Source organism: Equus caballus, chromosome 6 (genome assembly GCF_041296265.1).
Source record: "Equus caballus isolate H_3958 breed thoroughbred chromosome 6, TB-T2T, whole genome shotgun sequence".
Taxonomy (NCBI): Eukaryota; Metazoa; Chordata; class Mammalia; order Perissodactyla; family Equidae; genus Equus; species Equus caballus.
In genome coordinates, this window is record NC_091689.1 from 52060944 (window position 1) to 52086562 (window position 25619).

Here is a 25619-nt window from a genome sequence, read left to right on the forward strand (position 1 = left end):
ATAGTTCAAAAAACACATCCAAGTCTTAGATTAATAACTGTAAATAATTAATAAATAATATTGTAGGAGCTAAATCAGAAGTTATAAGCAATATATACTGGGAATATTCATGAGGAAGATACAAATGCCATAGTGGAGAATCAATTATGTTTTTAGGAAGATAGAAACATTTAGTTTGGACTTAAATTCTTTAGAATTCATGAGAAAATAGAAAAACGAACTGATATTCAAGACTTATGCAAGGACATGTACCAATTTTCAAAGTGACATGAACAAGCTACATCTTGCTTCTAAATGGAGGGACTTATTTTCTTTTACAATAACTTAATGGCTATTTCAACTGAATTATTTCTAAGTGCTCTAAATTTCCAAGTCCTAACTTCCACGTTCTCCTCTTCTTTCTGGGATATACAGAGACTATATTTCCCAGCATCCCTTACAGATGGTTGTGGCAACGTGGCTGAAATCTGAACAATGTCATGTGAGTGAAAATTATGTGTAAAATTTACAGTCCCGTCCCAAAAACTCTCCCATGCACACTCCTCCATGTGCTTTTCTCTTCCTGGCTATCTGGAATGGAGATGACTCCAAGGCAACCTTGGAAGCCACCTGTTAAAGATGGCATAATCTAGATTAGGCTGATTCCCTGGATAACTGCATAGACAAGGCTCCTCAGACACAGCAGTACTGCCAAAAGAGCAATCAAAAATGTACTTTGTGTTTGAGTCACTCTATGTTGTGGAGCCTATCGGTGACAGCATTTTGTCTGTCCGGTCTAACACAGAAATTGGAACTGAGAGTGTGCGGATTTGTTTAGATGCATTTGAATGGTGAAGAAACAAAGCCAGGCAATCGATGCAACCTGCAGACTTTGTCAGGGGTTTCATTTTCATTGGATTTCCACTCCTAATATGGTTTATTCATCCATTTACTTAGCCATTAGAATATCATTTGGGCCAACGATTTTATGGGCTGCATCTGTGTCCAGGGGAATCAGCAGAAAACAAGAATAGACAAGCTCCTCACATTATGCTTCTTATATTCTACTGGGGCAGACATATGACCAAAAAAAGGAGCAAATCAGATGTGGAAATGATTTATCTTAGGATTTATAAAATGTTAAAATTTCATAATATAAGAATTAATAGAGACGTGTAAATTCAGTTGCTGAAGAAGGTTATACTTTTCTTTCTTATAATAGAACTAGCTATCAAAAATATATTAATACACTTCCTATTTCATCATTTTCTACAAGATTATAAAAGAACAGATCTTGAATATATTCCTTGCTATTATTACACACACATCCTACATATCATTTTAATATATACATAGAGGTCATTGAATTATGTACCATAATTTACTATTATTGTTATCATGAACATATTTTTAAAATAGGGAAGATTTGAGGGTTCATATTTGAAGTCTGAAAGAATTTTTAGGTAGCAAGATGGTGGAGATGACTGGTATTTTAGAGCCAAATGTGGTTTAGGGGAAAACTGAATAATTTGACATCAGATCTCAACTTCTAAAAAGGTCTTCTTAATTCAAAAACTGTAAAGAATGATTTTACAAACTGCATATAAAAACGTGCAGCATTGAAAACAAGTCATGATCATTTTTCTTTCTTCTTCATCCCTGTTGTACAACCTAATCTTTTCTAGATTTTTCACCTAATTGTATTAAATCTAATATTACTCAGTGATGTTTATTGCACACATATACAAAACGTACTCTAAATACGTTTGCCATTCTTTAATATTATTGTGTGCATCTTTTTGTAACAACAGTTCTCATTGCTCTCCATTAACCATGAAGTAACAATTCATGGTGGAATAATATCTATCCCAAACATACATCCTTATGTATGATTTAGAATTGAAAATCATGACCATCTGAAATATTGGAGGTGCAAACTATAAAATCTAAACTCACTTTGGTACTTATATTTGGTCCTAATTACAATGAAAAGGCATTGATTTCCTGAGATAAATTGTCTGTTCTTTAAAACACATGAGGATAGCTCATAAATTCTTCTATTGGAAGATGATAAAGAATATTATATAAAATACATATTGCTTCCTAATCCTGATGAATTTCTTGTGATATTTAGTAAGAATAGTTTCCTTATATCAAAAATACTGATTAATGATATGGTAATCTTATAATCCATCTCATATTTTTCAGGGCCTGTCTTAACTTTTGTTTCCCCAAATCAGTATAAATAAGTAGCTTCAAGGATACAGCATTCTAAGAGCTTGGCAAAGCATAAAAACTGGTTCATTCTGCCACCTGTTAGGTTCCAAACTGAAATAACTAGAGCCAGGAAGTAACTGGCATATGGCAAGAGAAAGGAGACCACAGTTTGCATGGCTCTTATGTGGACCTTGGTCCTGGCATCTTGGGATCCTTTGCCATTGAGGGAAATGATTAACAGCAGAAAAGATGTCAGGGACATGGTAAAGGGTATCAAGTTTACTAGCGTGAGTAGAGTCATATTTGAAAGGCCTACAAAATCCCTCTATTTGGTCTTCCCAGTGATGTTTCCTTCATGTGCATTAGTCTGTGTATTCTCATCTATGAATAGCACTGCAAGATAAGAAAAAGACCAAACTCCCCAGCAGTATTCTGAGAAATAAAATTTTAACTCTCAAGCTAGAGAAATTAGCTATCTTGAGCAAATAAAATATGCTGAGCCTAGTAGCAAGCCACATGCTAAAATGGCTGCTTACTGTGAAGGCAACATAAACAATAATTCTTACTTCTAAAATATAAAACTGGAGTAAGTACAGTTGTATACCAATTTATTGATATTACCCAGAGCAAACCAATTCTCAAGACCACAAGAGCAGTGAGAATTTGATCAGCTGAGGACATCTTTCATCTCTTGACTCAGCCAGTGCAGTTCACCAGTGCTATGAAGCCACTGGCAAAATTTCCCAGAATAAATTCTGTCATTATTAGGATAAAAAAAAAATGCTTTGTAGTAAACTTCTCATGTCTAGGAAGAAAAAAAAAAATCCAAGTCTAATATCATTGGTCTTGATTCCTTTCATATTCTGACCTTAACTTCTATGTGCAGCTTATTTCTGAATGTTTAGTAAAGTTCTTGTTTTACTGAGCCAGGTTTGTTATTGCCCGCCACCCAGAAACCCAAACACCAAGACGACGAGATTGCAGCAGGGAGAGGGTTTATTCACAAGGCAGCCATGCAAGGAAGCAAGAGCATGAGCCTCAAATATGCTTCCCCAAAAATAGGGACTCAGAGATATTTATGGGATAGGGAGCAAGGTAGTCTGAAATGTAGAGAGAGGTGATTGGAGGTGAGGTAATTGACGATCTGCGCAAGCATAGTCAGATTTCCTGCCTCTTCATAGGACCCATGTCCACAAAATGGCGGCATTAGCATGATCTGAGGGTGGAGTTTTTAGCCTCTTGATGTCAAAGGTCACCTATTGGACATCTACATGGGCCCAGTTGATGAGTTGGTGGTCTCAACCAGCCTGATGCAGACAAGGAGTTCTAATTCCTGAAAAACAGCTCACATACCCAATACCATGGTGACCCAGGCTCCAGAAAGATGTAATCTATAGGAGCCTAGTGGGAGTCAGATAGCATATTGCCTAAACAGCACAGTTAACAATGGGTGAGTTAAACAGCTAAAAGCTGTAATCAGTAATTGCAAAAAGGAAAAAAACCTTTAGTTCCTAGCTACTTAATCATCAATGGCTAACTCTGCTGGTTTCACTTGTTTCTTTTAAAATCTGTGCCCGATGTCAAGCAGGAAAGCAATAAGGTATGCTAACAGAAGAGCTAAATACTGTCTTTAGGAACCACCTTGTTACTCTGAAAACAGCTCAGATTGACCTATTATTTACATACTGTGTGTCCTTGCTGTAGGCTGGATTATTTTGTAACTGATGCCGAAGTACAAGATGAATTCTCATTTGCTAGTATGCAAATAAGGACATTGTTTTGCAATTTTCTCTTTTGTTTAACATCTCCATAATTTTTATTCATCAACATTACTTGTTAGCAAAATTTAAAAATCCGGTAAACAGAACATACATTGAATGTCTAAACTACCAGAGGGAGCTTGCTTATAACTGGGATCATCATCACTATGGATTTATTTATTTATTTATCTATTTATTTATTTTTTTGTCAAGGAATATTTGCACGGAGCTAACATCCGTTGCCAATCTTCCTCTATTTTGAATGTGAGCTGAAGCCACAGCATGGCCACCAACGAGCAGCGTAGGTCTACAACCAGGAACTGAACGTGGCACACTGAAGCAGAATGCATTAAACTTAGCCAGTAGGCCACCAGGGCTGGCCTTATTTATTTATTTTCAATACCAGATTTATGGAGAAAGAATTCAAGGTTTTCCTATCAAAAGCATCCAGGATTTTCTTGGGAACCCCAGGAAGACCAATACACCCTCAATGCTGGTTGCTGAAAACCAATACTTATATAAAAAGTTTCTATTTACAAGCTCATCATAAACACACACACACACATAGATTCACACATACATCTCATGGGTGGAATTATTGTCCTATAATTTCCAAAATGTAAAATCAGAGTCAGGAGGTCATCTAGGTTTAAATCCCCCGTTTCTCCCACGCAGGCTTTTCAACCTGTTATTAATAGCTATCAAACATATTTCTCATACTTTGATCTTTGATAAAGTTTCTCTTTTGAGTCTATTTAATATTAAATATTAATATTTAATTAAATATTCAGGGATTTTGTAAATATCCCTTGGGCACTTCATAAGAACATGTTTTCCATTGTAGATTCCATAGTTTTCCATGTATGAATATCATTTTTTCTCTTTAAATCGTTTCTGACTATTCAGTATTTTTTAAGATTAATAGATGTGATAATCAATCTATACTCTTAGATTTTAGGCACTTTCAGATTTTACAGTACTTATAATTATTTTTAGCAAATGATCTTGGAGCCAGACTGCTAGGCTGAATACCCAAATTCTCGGCTTCGTAATTCTGTGATCTTGGACTCTGTTTTAAAACTACTCTCTGTCTCACTATAATCACCAGGAAAACTAAGATAATAGTGGTATCCTCATCCAGTGGTCTTTGTGAGGAGTGAGCATCCTGTCTGTGTAAAGCACGTTCCTTTTCACCTGTCTGCTACAGAGCAGGCAGGGAGGCTTGTTACCTACTCATTGGATCCTGTGGTATTTCATACTTCAGAATTAACCTGAGAACTCCCACTTAGAAGTACAATGTAGCAGGTTGAAAAAGGCAAAATTTCCTCCTACAACAACAGGGATACAGAGAATAAATCGCCAAAATTGTATTTTAAATTAACCAGAGTGCTGTGGAGGGAAGGAGGGCCAACTGAACTGAAATCTGGAATGAGGAGAGTCTTTTCAGGTAAAGAGATGGTCGATGTATTCAGTGTGATCCCTCTCAAATCCCTGCAGGCTCTATTAGCGGAAAGCAAAACTATTCCTAAAATGTATATGGACCTGCAAATCACCAAGAATAGCCAGAAGAATTTTTTAATAAACAACAAAGTTGAAGGATTACAGTGCTAATGTCAAAGTTTACTACTAGGCTGCATTAATCAAGATAGTGTGGTACTCTGGTGAAGACACAAATATATGTGGATGAAACACAATTGAAAGCCCCAATTAACAATCTCATTCATAGTCAATTGATTTCAAAAACAGTGTCAAGGCAAATCAATGGGGAAATGACCTTTTGTTAACAAATGAAGTTGGAACAATTAGATATTCACATTTATAAAGATGAATTTAGATTCTTATTTCATACTATACACAATAATATGGGCTCACTAACAGATATACAAAAAAAATGGCAAACAAGAGAGTCAAATGAATAATCCATATACAAAGGAAAATTGTGGGGCTTATTTCCTGATTTAATATTGGGATACAAAAGTGATATAAAAAATTACACATAGTATTCAACAAAACCAATTCTGAAGATAAATTTATTAGGATAAAGTAAACCAAGAAAATCTGATACTTGAGCCAATAAATGCAATTTATGAGTATTATCAAACAATTCCAAAAAACTCCTATCATTCTTCTGATTCTACTGTCAGCATCATATTCTCCAAATCAACTGAAATACCTAAAGAGAGAAAAATCTTAATCTCCAAGGTTACAGTTAATTGTTTCCTTCACTTTGTTCCATATCTCATGAGGTGTGGCAGATATGCGGTGCTTTATCATATGGTTTTAATCTAGAAATCGGTCAGACATGTTGAGGGCAAAAAATTTGTAATAACGTGGAGCAGTTTTTCTTCCTATCAAACAGTTCTGCTAATCCTAGGCAGTAACATTCTATGAGTGATGATGATTGAAAGGCTGAATTCCATTTGATTATCATGCAAATATAAGAAAGAATAACTTGCATTGATTTGCAGTTTTCTTTTTTACCTAATGCTTAGCTTATTTGGATCAAAATACCAGCTTTCCTGAACCTCCACTCACTAAAGAGAGGTTAAAACCTTGCCAATATTATTCATGGTATATGGGTTTACATATGGATTTTCTCACTTGAAGGAAAAACAGAGAACTGTGCAGAAACCTGGAAAAATGATCCTGTCTTTTCTAGAAGATCTTAAACCAATTAAGTCAAGAAAAAAATATTAAGACGAAAAATCACTATGAAACAGAGAAAAGAAAACTGAAGGAAGAGGTAAGCAGTTTAAGAGCAATGCACAGAGGCCAGAGTCATTGTTTAGAAGGATTGCCATTGCTGATGTGTTGGTTTTAGGAGAAAGACTGTGAACACATTATTTAAATGTCATTATCTATGATGAGAATGGAATCCACAGCCATCTAAAATAGTAGTTCTTGCCCACACCACCTTCCTACCTTCTGGTTCACCTAGTTGTAATTCCTGATGACTTCTATTAAATTCTTGAAGAGAGACCAAAGGCCTCCTGATGGTTTTTCTTGACCTTTTCTTCCCCAGTATCAGGTATTTAATGTGGCTGTGTTATTAATATTTCCAAAATTTCTTTCACACAGTTTAGGTTAGTGTAATCAAAGGTAGAGTTTTCATGGGTTGGCAAGAGAAGAAAGCAGTTGAAAATGTAGATGGATCTCTGAGTTTTAGAGTATCTGAAGTTGGAAAGTTTTGTGTTGATTAATTCTGTGATGCTGAATGGCCCAACGCATTATTCTTCTAGTTTTCAGAAAGGATGGATAGTGTCTGTGTATTTGGAATTGAGTCACACTCCTTTTCTCAGTCATACTTTCTTTCATAATTTTCAGAGCTGGTTACCTACCCTCAGCCATATCTAGCTTGTTATACCTTAGAAATTGTCTTGAGTTACCAGTTGCTAAACCTCTTGGTGCTGGCTTGATGCTAGCATGGTAGTGGGACCACAACTAGTGAGATTGGAGACAACAACTACTGCAATTGGAGATTGTGGAATAGGATGTTTGAAATTAAAGAGTATAATCAAACTGTGAGTTACGTTCATGTACCAGTCATATTGTCAATATGACATTTGGAAATAAAGATATTCATGGCTATGGTAAGTGCACCCGATCGGCTGAAACTGACCTGCCAATTTATGCAGTACATGGAAAGGAAATATTCTGGAATTTAAACAGTCCTTTTCAGAAACAGGTTATAGAAAGAAGCCAGAAATCAAATATTTGGGTATGCCATGAATATCATTGTCCAAACAGATAGATATCACAAGTTATCTATGGTGAAAAATTCAGTGTGTTTTGCATAAGGAGGTAAATTAGTCTCCTAGTGCTGTTATAATAAATGATCACAAATTTAGTAGCTTCAACAACACAAATTTGTTATCATACAATTCTGGTGGGCAGAAGCCTTAAATGGATCTCACTGATCTAAAACTATGGTGGAACAAAATCAATGCATTGACAGAGACGCTTCTTCCTGGAGGTTTTAGGGGAGAACCAATTGCTTGCTTTATCCAGCCCCTAGAGGCTGGTTGCATTCTTCAGTCTAACGTCCCTTTTCTTCTTTAAAGCCAGCAACCATGATCCTTTACTCTCTGCTTCCGTCTTCCCATCTCCTTCTCTCATTGGGAATCTCCTGTCTCTATCTTCCACTTAAAAGGACTCTTGTAATTCCAGGGGATGCTCCATGGTAATGCAGGGTAATCTCCACATTTCAAGGTCAGCTGATTAGCAAACTTAATTCCATCTGCATCCCATAATTCCCCTTTTCCTTGCAACATAATAAGGTTCACAGGTTCCAGGGATTAGAATATGGACATTGTTGAGGGGTCATTATTTTACCCACCACAGGAGGGAAGGCTATTCAATGTAATAAAGAATAAGGTCATCGATAGGGAATCTACCTACATGAGATGACTACGGGGCTCATAGCCAGGTGCAACCCTGTGACAGAATTCATTCTATTATTGCTATAGTGGTTGAGAACAAGTATGCTAATTTTCAAGATTTATCTTTGGGCTTGGCTAAAGCTGTCATGGTCATCTAAATCTAACCATACAGGAAGCTGCCCTATCTCTAGAATTTTCAGTTGTATAAGCCATAAATCTGTTTGAGTTGCTTTTCTCTGACCTAAAACTAAGATATCTCTAATACGAGAAAATCCACAGCCTGTAGTTCCATTTGAACAGATATGATTATGTTGTGAGAGAGACTTAGGAATCATTTGCCCAATTTTGGTTCCTGTTAAAGAATCACTTTTATCTCAATTTACAGCTAATGTTGAATCATACAAAGCACACAGATAAGACAGTTCTGGGCTTATAGGCCAGCCTAAGTAGAAGAAAACCCTCAATCCCGTTTCTGGCTCTGGCACTTACAAACTGTGAGTTCTTATTGCTAAGGTGACTTCAAAAAGCATTAGTAGAACATGGAGACATTTCTGGGATTAATTTTTGAATTCAAGATATACCTGAATGTGGCTAAGAAGTTAAGAATGACATGGTATCTAAATGTACAGAAATATGCAAAGTTAAGACATTAAAACAAAGTATATGGAAGATAAGGGAGGAAGAATCAGGCAAGATGACAATGGACTAAATTAAATCTTAGAGTCGATGTTTGATGATGGGATGTACGTTTGGATCATATTACCTAGTCAATGACAAGGAAATGAGTTGAATTTATTTAAACAGTAGTTGCGCCCATCAAAAATGAAACATATTTACACCATATATCTTACTATATCAAGGGTTCTCAAAAGGTAAAATTTAGAAAAATAATAAGGGGGGGGTGAAAAACAAAAAGTGCATATTCTGTGGTTATCTGCCCAGTATTTTTAACAAAGTGCAAGAAAACTCACCAGTAAGAAGATTCCAGAGAAAAGATGAATGAAACACATGGAGGAACTAACAGAATGGAGTTATTGATAAGCAGAAACCTTTGAGGAGAAGTATACACCTGGACAAAGGGAGGGACTTGTATGAAATGTCCATCAACAAGCAAAACTTGCAGAATTCTGGAAAGAAAGCAGTAATAATCATCTCTGTATTATAAAGCAAAGTGGAGCCATCATAAATCTTTAAGATCTTACCATAGATGGAGAATTCCAGTTAAGAGTAGATAATAGAGACTAGGGTGTATAAAAGGATGTAAATCTTGCTTACAATGTAGGAGATACCTTGGTGGCTTGCTTACGTAGATCCCAATTCATCAGCCTGTACCAGAGAGGGAGGATCTCTTCCATTCCTTGACTCTATGCTCAGCCATGTGACTTGCTTTGGCTAAATAGATGTTAGCAGATATTTTGCAAGCAGTGTCTTGCATCACTGGAGCTTAAGTCACTGGAGCTAGCATACTGGGCCTCATTCACCATTATACATATTCAACTGTTACTATGTCCAGACGAGTGAACTGGTCCAGGTAGATGGATGAGAGATATGAGGATCCAAGTGGCTCCATCAGGTCCATCTTTGATCAACTCACCTCCAGTTGACCTCCAGACACATAACTGATCATCTGAAAACAGCAGTGAGGTCTAGGAAATTCCAGCCTACATCATTGGTCTCCAGGGGTATATAAGAAATAAATACTTATTGCTGTCCATCACTGAGTTTTGTGGTTGTTAACACAGTGAAAGCTAACTGGTACAAAAATGGGTATTTGAAGTGGGCCATAATGGCAACAAGAGCCTAAATATGTATCATTAATTTTGAAAAAACAGATAGAGAAGGCTGTAAAAATAGTGGCACATGTTGGGAACTTGTGAAATATTTGTAATTCTTCTTTCAAGACAACTTGGAAGACAGAAAAAGAGTGAAATGAACTTTTGTATTCGGGTGAAGACATCATGAGGCAAAATGTTGAAAACATTAAATGATTGCTTTTAGTCATATAGTTATGGTACTAAAAGAAAGAGATGAATTCCAAAGGAACTATCCAATTTAAAAGGAGGATTTAGAGAAGACAGAGAGAGCCCAAGTATTGTGGGATTTGCTGGATATTAAGAGTGTTTCCAGCAGCAATCTAGTATGCCTAAAGTGGTGCAATTAATCTATACGGAGAGAAGTAAGTGCTGAGAAAAAGTTTGAATGTGACTTTTGGCTCATGGAATACATTATAATCAAATACATAGAAAATGAAGAACGTTTTTGAGTCAGCTCTATTGTAAAATTGCTGCCAGTATGGACTGAGACTCTCTAAAATGTAAAAAAGTATCTGGACTCCAACCTGCTGCATCAAGAAACAGGTGAAAACATTACTCAAAGGGCATATTTTCCATTTCCCTCTTCAAAACTATTGAAAAATAGTGATGGAGAAAAAAGGACATCCCAGAGGGCAAAGCCAAAAGCCATAGAGAACAATGGACTGGAAAGCGCCAAAGGGGCCTAATCAAGAAACAGGCTCTACTGCAAAGGAGAGGGACACGAAAATGTTTTCCATGTGTGAGTTGAGAATTCCCATGAGCCAGAATTGCTGTATGTTTCTATTGTTCCCCTCTTTGAATGGGACAGTTTGTTACAGTTATCCTGCCCTGTTTCATCCCTGTGCACTTCATCTCTGGCATATAGATTAATTGTCTTTTGAATTCCTTTTTTCTAGATAAAAAGGAGCCATAACCAAACAAGAGGTAGATCAGAAGATCCTGGAATTCAAGCCTAATGTTATAATTGAATGATTAATTGAATTGGTGAATGCTCAAATGGAATTAGTATATTTATATTCAAGAGGAAAATGAACAATTATAGCCAAGAAGGAGGACTGAGGTAGTCCTGTAATTCTTTTTCCTGCAACTCCTGCTATTTCTTGCAATTCTTTAGCCCCTACTGTATCTATACCCTTTGACATGCAATATTGCTGTATCCTCCACCATGGCCAGGGTGACTATCTTGTCTTTCACTCTGAACTCAGTCATGTAAACTTGCTTTGAAAAATGGGGAATTATCAGACTTGGCATAAGTGGAGGTTTCAAATGACTTCCTCCTGGGGCTGGCCCAGTCTTGTGCTTCTACAATCACCACGAGAACTTACCCAGGCTAGTGCACTGCTCCCAAGAGGAGAATCGGAGACTCATGGAGTTAAGTTGTCCCAGCAAGATCCAGCTTAAATTTCCAATCAGCCAAACCATAATTGGCTCCCAGAGATGGCCGAGCCCATTTAAAATCATTAGAGCCATCCAACAAAGTCCAGCCAGAAAAACTGAATTGTACAGACATGTGAGATATAAATATCTACATAATTTGACAGTGAAGTTTTGGAGTGGTTCCTTTTTCGGCAAAAGCAAACTAATACAGGTACTGTGCTAACCTAACTGTGGAAAATATTTTCACCCATTTACTTTGGTGTATCAGTAATTCAGGAGCCAGAGGAAAAATAGATGGATGTAGGGACATTAACAGGTGTGCCCCTTTAAAAACCATGTGTCCTTGAGGCTCCTTGTCTGGGCTATGAGCCAGCACTCAGGATGATAACAGTCCTGGGCTTGGCCAACCCAGCTGCTTTCTCTTGGGAGAGTTAGCTCCAAGACCCTCATGGTCTGGGGGAACACGGAAGCCCTGGGGTGGTGGGGAAGCTGTGCTCTGGTCTTGGAATGCAGGTCATACAGGGACGGTCCCCCTTGACCAGCATGCAGCCTTTGTCCTCTGCCTACTTAAGCAAGCTTCTCTCAGGGGGCAGTGGCAGGTGCATGTTGTGGTCCAGCTGGCTGCCACTGGACCTTTCCTGTAAGTAACTCCCAATAAACCTATATGTCTCGTTCGCTGACTCCAGGTCTTTTCTTCGGTCTCTGGGCAACCTATCCTGCACTGCTCACCCAACTGGGCATGTGGTGGAACAATGGAGTATATCAAAGTTTTGTCATGGGATGTAGACAATTAAGGGTCGAAGCAAGCTTTTGTAAAGCTCTTGACAGCTGCAGATATGATCACCTCAAATTTCTGCATATTGCAACTAAAATAAGAAAGTTCCCACTTTAATTCTCTTAGACTTGACTACCAGATAGATGGTAGATTTTCCCCTGAGGTATATAATGAACACAATAATGATTGAATTGTATGGGAAATTTCTCCTAATTGAGAATTTTTTATTAAAAATTATAATGCACACATGAAATAGCCTAAACAAAATGTGAAGTGCAATTATTTATCACAAAGCAAACACCCATGCAAGCACCATGCAGGTCAAGAAATGGCACATTACCAACAGCCCGTGTCTCTTCCATACACTTTCCAATCACCACACCTGTCTCCGCTTCTCCAGAGTGACCAATATCCATAATTTGTGATGATCATTTCCTTCATCTTCTTTATACCTGACCACCTAAAAATGCAACTCTCAACTCTGTAGCTTTATTTTGTCTGCTTTTTGAACTTTTGTAAATAAAATCTTATAATTACATTCCTTTTTGTGGCTTCTTTTTTATTGAACATTATGTTTCTCAAATTTATGCACATTGTTGCATGTACATGTGGTTCATTCCTTTTCATTCCTCTGTATTAGTCCATTGAATGAGTTCACTAAAATATTCGTTTATTTGTAGATTTTTAGTTGACAGGTATTTGTGGCTTTTCTATTTTTTATCTTCATTAGATTTTTTTTGTTGAGGTATAATTGACATATGACATTATATTAGCTTCAGGTATACAATAAAATGTTTCAATATTTGTATATATTGCAAATAATTACCACAACAAGTCTGGTTAACATCCATTAACCATACTGTTTCTTTTTTGAGCTATTTAAAATAATGATCCTATGGGCATTCTTTTGCATACTATTTGATGCTCTGATCTTGGTATACAATTACAGTAGAATTGCAGGGTCCTTGAATATGATACTCTGACTCTCCTCACAGAAAATGAAAAGTTCAAAATGCAATTCAACTAAATGTACCCTTTTCACATTTGCTCTCAGTCTCTATGTTGTTATTCTCATACATTTTATTCATTATATATTTTAACCCCACAAAACATGACAAAACATGATTGTTTTAGACAGCTAACATTCATTGAGGTTTATACACATATTTACCATTTACATTAATTTTCAGTCATTCTTGAATCTTCAACTTTGTATTTGAAATAATATTTCTTCTATATGAGAAATATATTATTGAATTGCTGGCTATGAAAAATCTGCTCTTCTTTTGAAACACACGGAAGATATTATTCCTTGTAGTTCTGACTTCCATTTGTTGTCTGAAATTAGCTGTCTTTCAAACACCTGATCCTTTTAATATATTGTGCCTTTTTTTCTCTGGCCACTTAGGAGATTTTTCCCTTGGACTTTGGTTTCCTGTAATGTTTATATTTAAAGTTCCTTAGTTATATTCTCTGAGGTTTGATGGTTTCTTCAGTTAATAGCTGATACGTTGTATCACTTTTAGGGGAAATCTCAGCAATATTGCTTCAACCCCATTTTCTTTCTTCTATTTCCAGAAATCCAGAAGTATGTTAAACTTTCTGACTATAACCTTCGCGTCTCTCACCCTCTAGCCCGTGTTTTATACCTCTTTGTCTTTTCATATTTCATCCTGGATAGTAATTTCCCAATTCACTAATTCTGTCTTTACTGTGTCTAATTGGTTATCAAATCTGTCTGTTGAATTCTTAATCTTGAATATTTGTTTCCTCACTCGTTTCAGTGATAGGAAAAATCTTTGGTTCTTCTATAAGTCATGTTCTAAGGGGAAATGGAATAAAATGCTAATACCAAGCTCTGAAAGAAAACTTTCTTATTTTTTGAATTGTTAACAAGTAGTGCTAAAAATAAAAGTTGTTAGTATAAGTTGTTAGCATAAGTAGTCTAACAATTAGTAGTGTAACAGTAGTGTAAACAAAATAGAATACATCAATCACACTAACACCGTCTTATTCCATGGCTCAATATTTTTCAGTAATCCTTTTACTCTGCTTGTATTGTTACAAATGGGACTCTGTGCCTCAGAATTTCATCATCACCCAGGATGATATGTAAGATATAAGGGCTTACTCCTATTTGGCCCATTGACTCCTAAGGCCCTGTCTTTAGAAATAAGAATTTGTTCATAAAGAGGTTTATTTATTTACTCTTTTTTTTTTCATTAAAGGCATTTTATTTATGCTAAAAGCTAAGTCTCTTTAGTAGTTACCTCTTGATGAGTTTGCAATCATCTATAAATAATTTGCTCAAGTAATACATTTTAAACTAAAGCACATTCAATTTCTAAATGTATTCCGCTTCACTTGAATTTTGCTGTTTACTAAGATAAGTTACGCAAAATTATAATGTTTAGGAAATTACTTATACATTGTTCAAATTGTGTATAGAAACATTTCAAATATATATCATTAAATGAGATAAATCATGATCATGATGATGGCAACTAAATGAGAGAACTCTAAATGATAGATGTGACTTCATCCAGTTTTCCAAGTGGCAGAGTTCACTGTGATTGAACACTGACAATCTTGCCCATCGCCTTATGATAGCTGTATCATGCTTAGCTTTGGACCTTAGCCTGAAAGAACACCTTCATGTACTAATTCATCAAGAATATCTTAAAATCAACAGATTTATGATGATTTACTTGCTAGTTTTTTCCCTTACTATGTTCTAAAAAGTATGGCAAAGTTACCTCAAACACACAATACTTTGTTTTTATTGCCTTCTCATATGGGCATGTACATAAATCCTCCATAAAATAATACAGTTTATAAGCTTTGTTTCATATTTTAATAGCATCATTAGTAAGCAAAATCCTCCCACTTGTTTATTTGCATTCCTAGCTACTGTGATTAAATCCAGGTAATTTTATTACAGCAGTCAAAGTAGCATTACATGCACATAAACATATTCAAACATCACACTGAATAGGCATTATCTTTAACAAATTTACCTTTTGATGTCTATGTCTTTTTTCTCTAGCAAAGAACTAAAAAATTTACAGTAACAAAATATATGCCTCAACACACATGTGTGTACATCCATAATCACACACAGACACACACGTCAATTCTTAGTGTGTGATTAAGATTATGAACTTTGGATGGTAGCAAGAAGAGTGTAGTTATTTAATTTAATGATAAACAGGGATAACTGTCCTATGTATTTGGTATTTATGCTTTAATTCATTGGAAATTCACTAATTTGTGCCACTTTAAAATACGTATTGAAAATAATTAAATTGGAAATGAGAAAACAAGTGTGTAGAGTAATCTAGATATTTAAAATTTGAAGTTTCAAACTAAGATTAGTACTAAGAGGGAGCCAACATGGTTGCATAGTGGTTAAGTTTTCGCACTCTTCTTCGACTTCCCACGGTTCCCAGGTTTGGATATCAGGCATGGACCTAGCACTGTTCATCAAGCCATGCTGTGGCAGCATCTCACATAAAATAGAGGAAGACTGGAGCAGGTGTTAGTTCCGCAACAATCATCCTCAGGCAAAAAGAGGAAGATTGGCAATAGATATTAGCTCAGGGCCAATCTTCTTCACAAAAAAAAAAGATTAGTACTAAAAATATGGATTTATAGTTCCTGCTTACAACTTCCCCTTTGTCACTTAAATAAAAATATTTTTTCAATTTTAACTTGGATCTTATACTACCATAACCCTATATTCTTCTTTATTCAACCACACATCTAATTACAATGGTATCTATGAGAATATGCGGCTCTAGGTTAATTTTTCATTCTCTAATTTACTTTCTTTTCTCTGCTTTCTAAACATTCTCATTATTTTGAAAGATAACATACAGATAGGACATAATAAAACATAAATGCAAAGTAAGAGAAAAAATTATAACATTAATACCCATGTTACGTTTTAGGCAATATACAGAATTTTCCCAGCTATCCAGACATTCCCCATATACACCTTCCTATTGATGCCATTTCGCTTCCCTTTCCTCCCTCCCTACGACCCAATTATTATGATAATAATTAATTTGTTTCACTTTAGAATTTTGTCACAAATGTAATAAATTTTAAAAACTATGCAGTTCACCTGTTTTTTAACTTTGTATAACTGGGATTATACTGAACATTTTTTTAATATATTGATACTTCCTTTCGATTTTCCATGGGCATTATCTAGCTTTAATTTGTTGGTTTTCTTTGTTATACAGATTCTACTGTAAACGTGGAGCTCTAATTTGTTTTTTTTTTCATTGCTGTATAGTTTTCTCTTATGTCACTATCCTATTATGTCCCTTTTATCAATGATAGAGCTTTGGGTGGCATCTCACTTCCAGTTACGAACAATAGTGATATGCACATTACAGGATATGTATCCTGGTGCATATGCACTAACGATTCTCTAAGGTATAAAAGTAGGAGTACAATTACTGGTCTAAGGATACATATGTTCAACTTAAATACACCATATTGTTGGCCAAAGTAGTTGTACCAATTTTTAATTCTAGCAGTAGTATATAAAAATTGCTATTGCTTCATACTCTTTTCAAAATTCATAATATCAGACTAATTTTTATACCTTTATATTTATATAAAACATTGGTACACTTAACATCTTATAATCCTTTTCCTATTCTAAATTCAAATTTATCTTTCGTTTGACAAATTAAGTTACTCTTTTTCCTTTGTATAACTGTGATTTCACATACATTTACCCATATTGCATTAACAATTACATAAATATTTATTAATAACTTATTAAGTGCAATTACATAAATATTTATTAATAACATTATATAGTTTGATAATCTTTTTATGCAGTCTCAAATACTCATTTGTTACCAGAAAGTGTTATTATAGCACAGATATTTCCTTTAATCCAACACTATGCCAGATCACTTAGAGAAAATATGACTTTGTAACACATGTAGTAAGGGAATTTCTTGTGATTTAACAACACCTAAAAGGTCCTGATGAAAGATACACTGAAACTGAGAATGAACCTACAAGGTCTTATGTTAGGGTTTTTCCCATAGAATATAGGAAGTTCCTTAAAATTCTGCCTCTGAAGATAAAAGTTTTCTTTTCTTAGAATTTAAAATGCTACAGTAGTCTCAAGTGATCTGTCTTAGCTCACTGTTTCCAAAAATTATAATGAATGAGTGGCCTGAGGGAAAGAAGGGTGAAATCACCATGATAAACACCATAACCTGATACCTCTGTACCTTAAGGAAGATCCTACTTGTTATTAGAGTGAAAATAAAGCAAATGCTGAAGAGGAGAAAGAAGGTTGTCAACATTTTCATGGCCCTTTTATGGGTTGCTGTGCTGGAGTCCCTCCGGCCCATCTGATTGAGCTGAAAATTCTTGGTGTGTCTCACCAGCAAAGCAGCAAAGAGGTCAGTGACAGAAGAAAGGACATAGGTCAAGCTAAGAAGAAGAAGTCTTTTGATATAGAAAATTTATTTACATCTAAATAAAAGTGAAATCATGTTCCTTTCATATATGCAATAGGTACTAATCAACAACTCATTAAGAGCATCTTCCATTAAGAGGTTAACAGACATCAAGAAGGAAGACCCCAGAAAAAGCAGAAGAAACATTCTGTTCACTCTCCACTTCAGCCAGATGAACAAGTGGGAGAAACTGGTTATCTTAAGGAAGCAGAAAATGCTTAGGCAGGTGGCAAACCAGGTAGTTAAGTGATTGGTTAGTGCCCAAAGGATAGTAACTGCTTTTGCTGATTTACTGGTGGCTTACAGATGTGGAAAGAGCCCTCACATTAAATAAACCAAATGCTGTTACCCACAGTTGAATGATTCTGGTCATAGCATGCTGGTAAGGTTGAAATCAGCTGATAGGATCTTCCCATTGTTGATGCATTTGATGAGTTCACCAGTCCAATGAACCCATTTCCCTGCATTTCTAAAATGAGTTCTCCTGTTGCTACAACAAAAAGGGAGACCTTCATTCCAATTGACATTTCTTTGAAAATCTTTCAAATGTTGTGCCTCACTGGCAGCTATATAGTTAAACAATTGCAAACTGACATCCATTTATGATGCTTTTATGAATGTTGTCATCATAACTGAAGAAAGTGCAGCCAAAATTCTACCATGTGATAAAGTTTCAGAGATCTTCATGAAAAAATAGTTCATTCTCATTATATTGTAATTCCAGTGATAAATCCAACAATTCTGTTAAGAGATAGAAGATTCATGAATACCTTTCTTATTACTTACAGTCAGTTACTATACAATTTCCAGAGTTAATGCTAATGATGTCCACTTAACCTTGGCACCAGCTGCAAATTTTCGTTTGTGATAATGACCAGAAGGATAAAGTTAGGTATGAAAACATGCAAATGTGAGAGTTTATTTTCCACAATTTTACGCTTTATCTCTCCTGAGCCATACATTTGAAGGCAAATATTTTAGATTTTGAATAGTAATTACTAGAGAAAATAATTTAAAATTAATTGCATAATTAATTAATATTAACATTAACCTTTAATAATTCTTTCATTATTTGTTATTCATCAATAAGATGCTTCCTCCTCTCAAGTATTTTTGTTGATTCAACATGATTTATAGAAATAACCTAATGCAGTTATTTCTACTTCAAAGAACACATCCAAGTCATAAAATAGTAACTACAAATAATTAGCACTTAATGTTGTAGGAGCTAAATGAGAAGTTATAAGCAAAATATACTGTGAACGTACATGAGGAAGGTAAAAATACTACAGTGCATAATCAATTATGTTTTTAGGAAGATAGAAACATTTAACTTATTTAGAATTATGAAGAGAAGATAAAAGAACTGATATTCAATACTGATGTAAGGACATGTACGAATTATCAAAGTGACTTGAACAAGCTACACCACACTTCTAAACAGAGAAACCTCTTTTGTGTTACTATAACTTATTGGCTAGGTCAACTGAAATATTTCTAAGTGCCCTAAACTTCCATGTCCTAAATTCCATGTTTTCCTCTTCTTTCTGGGCTACACAGAGACCATATTCCCCAGCCTCCCTTACAGATGGTTGTGGCAGTGTGACTGAAATCTGAACAATGTCATGTGAGTGAAAATTATGTGCACCATTTACAGGCCCATCCCAAAAGCTCTCCCCATGCACACTCCTCCCTATGCCATTCTCCCAGCTGTTTGGAATAGTGATGACTCCAAGGCAATCTGGAAGTGACATGTTAAACCTGGCATACTTTTGATCAGACTGATTCCTTGGATGACTGCATACAGAAGGCAGCTCAGACATAGCAGTACTGCTCAAAGAGCAATATTAAATGTATTTTGTGTTTGAGTCACTCTATGTTGTGGATCCTATTGGTGACAGCATTTGGTCTAGGCAGTCAAATGCAGAAATTGGAACTGAGGTTGTGCGGATTTCTTCAGAGGTATTTGAATGGTGAAGAAACAAAACCAGGAAATCCATACAGATTTGGTGAGGGGTTTTATTTTGATTGCTTTTCCAGCTCGAATATGGTTTATTCATCCATTTATTTAGTCATTTGGACCAACTACTCTATGTCTATTTTATGTCCTGTGGAGTGAGCAGAAAAGAAGCTAGACAAGATTCTTGCATTATAACTGCTTGTATTCTACTGGGGCAGAGAGATTTCTAAAAACAAACAAATAAAGCAGAAATGATTTACCTTAGGTTTAGATAATGTTAAAATTTCATAATAGTAAGTATGAATATAAAGATGCAATTCGATTGTTAAACAAGATTATAAATTTCTTCCTTATATTAGCACTTGCTATCAATAATATATTAACACACTTTCTACTCATCATTTCCAAAAAAATTATAATTAAACACATCTTGAAGCTATTCCTAAGTATTGAATAGACATTATAGATGCCATTTTAATATATGCAGCAAAGTAATGGAATTCTGTACCATAATTTATTACTATTCTTACTGTGAACATTTTTTTAAGATCAAGAAGATTAAAGTGTTCTTATCTGAAGTTTAAAAAGAATTTTTAGGTAGCATGATGGAGAACATGATTGACAACACAGAGGCCCAAGGTGGTTTGGAGGAAAACTGAATGATTTGACTTAAGATCTCAACTTCAAAATAGGTCTTCTTAATTCAAAAACCATAAGAAATGACTTTCCTAACTGCATATGAAGAAATTGCAGCATTAAAAGCAAGTCATGATCACTTTACTTTGTTCTTCATCCCTATTGTATAGCTTGATTTTTTTCCTAATCTTTTCACCTACTTGTATTAAATCTAATAATCCTCAGTACTATTTCACACATATATAAAATTTATTGTAAATGTGTTTCTCAGTCTTGAATTTATTGTGTGCATCGTTTCATAATAACAGTCCTGATTGTTCTCTATTAACCATGAAGTAAGAATTCAAGAGGAATAATATCTTTCCCAATCATGCATCCTCAATTTGTGATTTAGAAGTGAATATCATTACCATCCAAAAGATTGGAGGTTCAAGCAATAAAATCTACACACACTGTGGTACAAATGTTTGGTCCAATGACAGTGAATATAGCAATAATTTCCTGAGTTAAGTTGTCAGTTCTTAAAAATGCATAAATATACATGATAAATTCTTCAATTGGAAGATAACATAGAATATCTATGTTAAATACATATTGCTTCCTAATCCTGAAAAAATTTTTTTAATATCTTGTAAATTTAGGTTGCTTACCTCAGAAAAATTGGTTAATGGTATGGTAATCTTATCATCTTTCTTATATTTTTCAAGGCCTGTCTTAGCTTCTTGTTTCCCCAAATCAGGATAAACGAATGGCTTGAAGGATGCAACATTCCAAGAGCCTGGCAAAGCATGAGAAGCCATTCATTCTGGAGCCTATTAGAATTCCAAACTGAGATAACTAGAGTCAGGAAGTAACAGGACAATAGGAAGAGAAAGGAGACCACAGTTTGCATGGCTCTTAGATGGACCTTGGTGCTGGGATCTTGGGATCCTTTGTCATTGAGCTGCATCTTCCTGAGATGTTTCCATAGGGAAATAATTAACAGCAGAAAACATGTCAAGGACATAACAAAGGGTACAAAGTTTATTAGCATGAATAGAGTCATATTTGAAAGGTATACCGTGTGCCTCAATTTGGTCTTCCAAGTGATCTTTCCTTCATACTCATTAGTCTGTATATTCTCATCTATGCATAGCACTGGAAGATAAGAAACCAAAAAGACCGATGTCCCCAACAGTATTCCGAGAAGTACACTTTTAACTCTCCACTTTAAGTAAAGAAATATACAGCTTGAGAAATTAGCTATCTTTAGCAAATAAAATATGCTGAGGCTAGTAGCAAGCCACATGCTAAAATGGTTGCTCACTGCCCAGGCAATACGAACAATCATTCTTACTTCTAAACTATATAAAACTGGAGTAAGTACAGTTGCATGCCAATTTATTAACATGAGCCACAGCAAACCAGTTCTGGAGATGGAAAGAGCCATGAGAATTTGATCAGCTGAGGACATCTTTCATCTCTTGACCCCGTAAATGCAGTTCACCAGTGCTATGAAGCCATTGGCAAAATTTCCTAGAATAAATTCTGTCATTTTCAGGACGGAAAAAATGATTGGTAGTAAAGTTATTGTATGTAGAAAAAGAAAACAAGTCTAATATCGCTGGCCATGACTCCTTTAATATTCTGACCTTGACTCCTATGTGCAGCTGATTTGAGAACACTCAGTAAAGTTCATGTTTCCTTTACATTCCATGACCGATGTCAAGCAGGAAAGCAACTGGGAATGCTAATGGAGGAGCACAATGCCATCTTTATGAAAAACACTGTTACTCCCCAAACAGCTCAGATTGACTCCTATTTATAGACTGTGTGTCCTTGTCACGGGGTAGATTATTTTGTAACTGATGTTGAAGTGAAAGGTGAATTTTCATTTGCTAGCATGCAAATAGGGACATATTGTTTTGCAAATTTTTTCTTCTTTAACCTCTCCATAATTTATGTCCCTCAACCTTAGTTGCTAGAAAAATTTAAAAAGCCAATACATAGAAAATACAGTGAATGTCTAAATTCTTAGAGAGAGATTTCTCATAACTAGAATCATCAGTACTATGGATTTATTTATTTTTCTTAATGCCAGATTTCTGAATAGAATTCAAGGTTTTCCTATCAAAAACATTCAGGATTTTCTTGGGAACCCCAGGAAGGCCAACACACCCTAAACACTGGTTGCTGAAAACTAATACATTTTTTTACATCACATAAACACATACACACAAACTCACAGATACATCTTCTGGATGGATTATTGTTCTGTAATTTCAAAATGGAAAATCAGTGTCAGGAGGTCATCTAGATTTAAATCTCCCTTTTCTCCCATGCAGGCTTTTCAACCCTTTATTCATACCATCATAATTCTCTCTCATGCTTAGGCATTTGATAAAGTTTCTCCTTTGAGTCTATTTAATATTAAATATTAATATTTAATTAAATATTCAGGGATTTCGTAAATATTTCCTGGACACTTCATAAGAATATGTGTTTTACATTGCAGTTTCCAAACTTATTCCATATATGCATGTGAGATTTATGTCCTGTTTCACTCATTTTTGAATACTTATTATTTTTTAAGATTAATAGACGTTAAAATCAACTTCTATCCTTGGATTTTACTCAGTTTCAGTTTTTATAGCACTTATAATTGTTGTTATCAGAGGATCTTGGAGCCAAACTGCCAGGATGGAAAACCCAAATTCTCAGCCTCATAGATCTCTGATCTTGGACAGATTAACAGATATCAAAATCAACCTCTCCCCTGGGATTTTACTCACTTTCAGTTTTACACTATTTATGAGTGTTTTTATCAGAGTATCTGGGAGCCAGATTGCCAGGATGGAAAAACCCAAATTCTCAGCCTCATAGATCTCTGATCTTGGACTCTGTTTTAAAAGTACCCTCTGCCTCAGTATCGCCATCAGTAAAGTGCAGATAATAGGGGAATCCTCATCCAGTGGGCTTTGTGAGGAGTGAGCATCCTGTCTGTGTAAAGCACGTTCCCTTTTGCCTGTCTGCTACAGAGCAGGCTTGGAAGCTTGTTACTTACTTAGTTGACCCTGTGGTATTGGATACTTCAGAGTTAAGGCGTGAGCACTCCCACTTAGGAGTACAATGTAGTGGATTCAAATATCAAAATTTCCTCCTACAACAACAAGGTTACAGGGAATAAATTGCCAAAATTGTGTTTTAAATTTATCAGAGAGCTGTGCAGGGAAGGAGGGCCAACTGAACTGAAATCTGGAACGAGGAGAGTCTTTTCAGTTAAAGAGACGGTCAATATATTCAGTGACATCCCTATCAAATCCCAGGAGGCTCTATTAGCAGAAAGTGAAAAACTGTTCCTGAAATGTCTATGGAAATGCAAAGCAGCTAGAATAGCCAAAAGAATTTTTTTAAAAAATAACAAGGTTGGAGTATTATAGCTCCTAATATCAAAGTTTAGCACTAGGCTGCGTTAATTAGGATAGTGTGGTTCTCTCAAGAAGACAGACGTATATATCAATGAAACAACTGAGAGACCAGATTAACATTTACATTTATGGTCATGATTCCTAAAAAGTTGTCAAGGCAATTAATAGGGAAATGATGTTTTCTTTCCAACAAATGAAGTTGGACCAATTCGATATTAACATTTATAAAAATGAATTTGGATCCTTACTTCATACTATACAAAAAATTAACTGAAAATTGAGCATAGACCTAAGTGTAAGAAAAACAACTACAAATTTTACAAGAAAGTATAGAAGAAAAGTTTTCTAAACTTGATATAAGCAGATCTCCTAGATACAATACCAAAAGCATGATTTATAAAATTAGTGAACTAATAAATTGGACTGCATCAAAATGGAAAACTTTTGCCCCCGGTGACTATTGCTCCCTGATGTTCACAGCCTGTATAATTCCCTGTCCTTCAGTGTGGGCAGGACCTGTGACTTGCTTCTGGCCTCAAGAATATGGCAAGTATGAAGTAATTTTGCAGATAATTAAGATCCCAAATGACCTCATTTTGAGTTAATTGAAAAGAAGAATAACCTTCATGGGCCTGAAATAATCAGGTAAAGCTTTCAAAATGTGCCTGGGACTCTCCTGAGTGAGAAAGACTCCTGCTGGCCCTGAAGAAGTAAGCACCCACGTTATGAAGTGCTTGTGGAGTGGGGCTGCAAGAAAATGAGTTCTGCCAACAACTTGAGTGAGCTTGGAAGTGGGCTCTTCTCCAGCAAAGCCTGCAGATAGAAAGCGATATTACCAAAACTTTTATTTCATCACGTTGAGATCCTCAAGGAGAGAACACAGGTAAACCTTGCCCTGATTCCTGACCCCCAAAATTCTGTGAGATAACACATGTGTTTGTTGGTTTAAGCCACTAAATTTGTGGTTATCTGTTACACAGCTGATGGGTAATTCCTAAAGAAGAATACAGATTGTCTACATCTTCAGGTGTCATTTGACATATTCAAGAACTCATTTGATTCCATGATAAAATTGTGAAATTATAAATACATTGTAAATTATAAAATTATAAATATGTATAGATCTCTAGACATGTAGAAAAGATTCTATTCTAGGAATATGTTTTTTTTCTAGTATACCTATTTTATTCTTTTTTGTCATTAATACATTAGAAAAGTTAGCTTTCTTAGGTTATCAGGCATTATATGGATGGCTTTTTAATGAATTTTAATTTTGTGTTGGATGCAACTCTGTTATTTTTTAAAAATTTTCTTAAGGTCATAATAGCTTATAACTGTGACGTTTCAATTGTACATTATGATTTGTCAGTCACCATATCTATGTCCCCCTTTAATCCTCATGCTCACCCCAACCCTCTTCCCTTTGAAAACCACTAATCTGTTCCTTTGTCCATGTGTTTATTTGTCTTCCACATATGAGTAAAATCATACACTGTTTGTCTTTGTCTGGCTTATTTCACATAAGATAATACCCTCGAGGTCCATCTATGTTGTTGCAAATGGGATGATTTTGTCTTTTCTTATGGCTGAGTGGTTTCCATTGTATATATGTACTAGTCTTTATCCATTCATCAGTGATGGGCACTTGGGTTGCTTCCAATCTTGGCTATTGTGAATAATGCTGCGATGAACATAAAGCTACATAAGCCTTTTTGAATTGTTGATTTCAAGTTCTTTGGATAAATACCCAATAGTGGGATAGCTGGATCATATGGTATTTCTATTGTTATTTTTTTGTGAAATCTCCATAGTGTTTTCCGTAC

At 35.4% G+C, this 25619-nt stretch overlaps 1 protein-coding gene and 1 pseudogene across 1 annotated transcript; both read right to left on the minus strand.

The window, feature by feature from the left end:
* Positions 1-2234: 2234 nt before the first annotated feature.
* Positions 2235-11358, minus strand: LOC100146409 (taste receptor type 2 member 50-like; annotated as a pseudogene).
* A 9695-nt stretch (positions 11359-21053) lies between these two features.
* LOC102150630 (taste receptor type 2 member 43-like) lies at positions 21054-23304 on the minus strand. The gene is given in 2 exon segments (XM_014740511.1): positions 21054-21983; positions 23161-23304. Coding segments are annotated over 2 exon segments (1074 nt in total).
* Positions 23305-25619: the final 2315 nt, after the last annotated feature.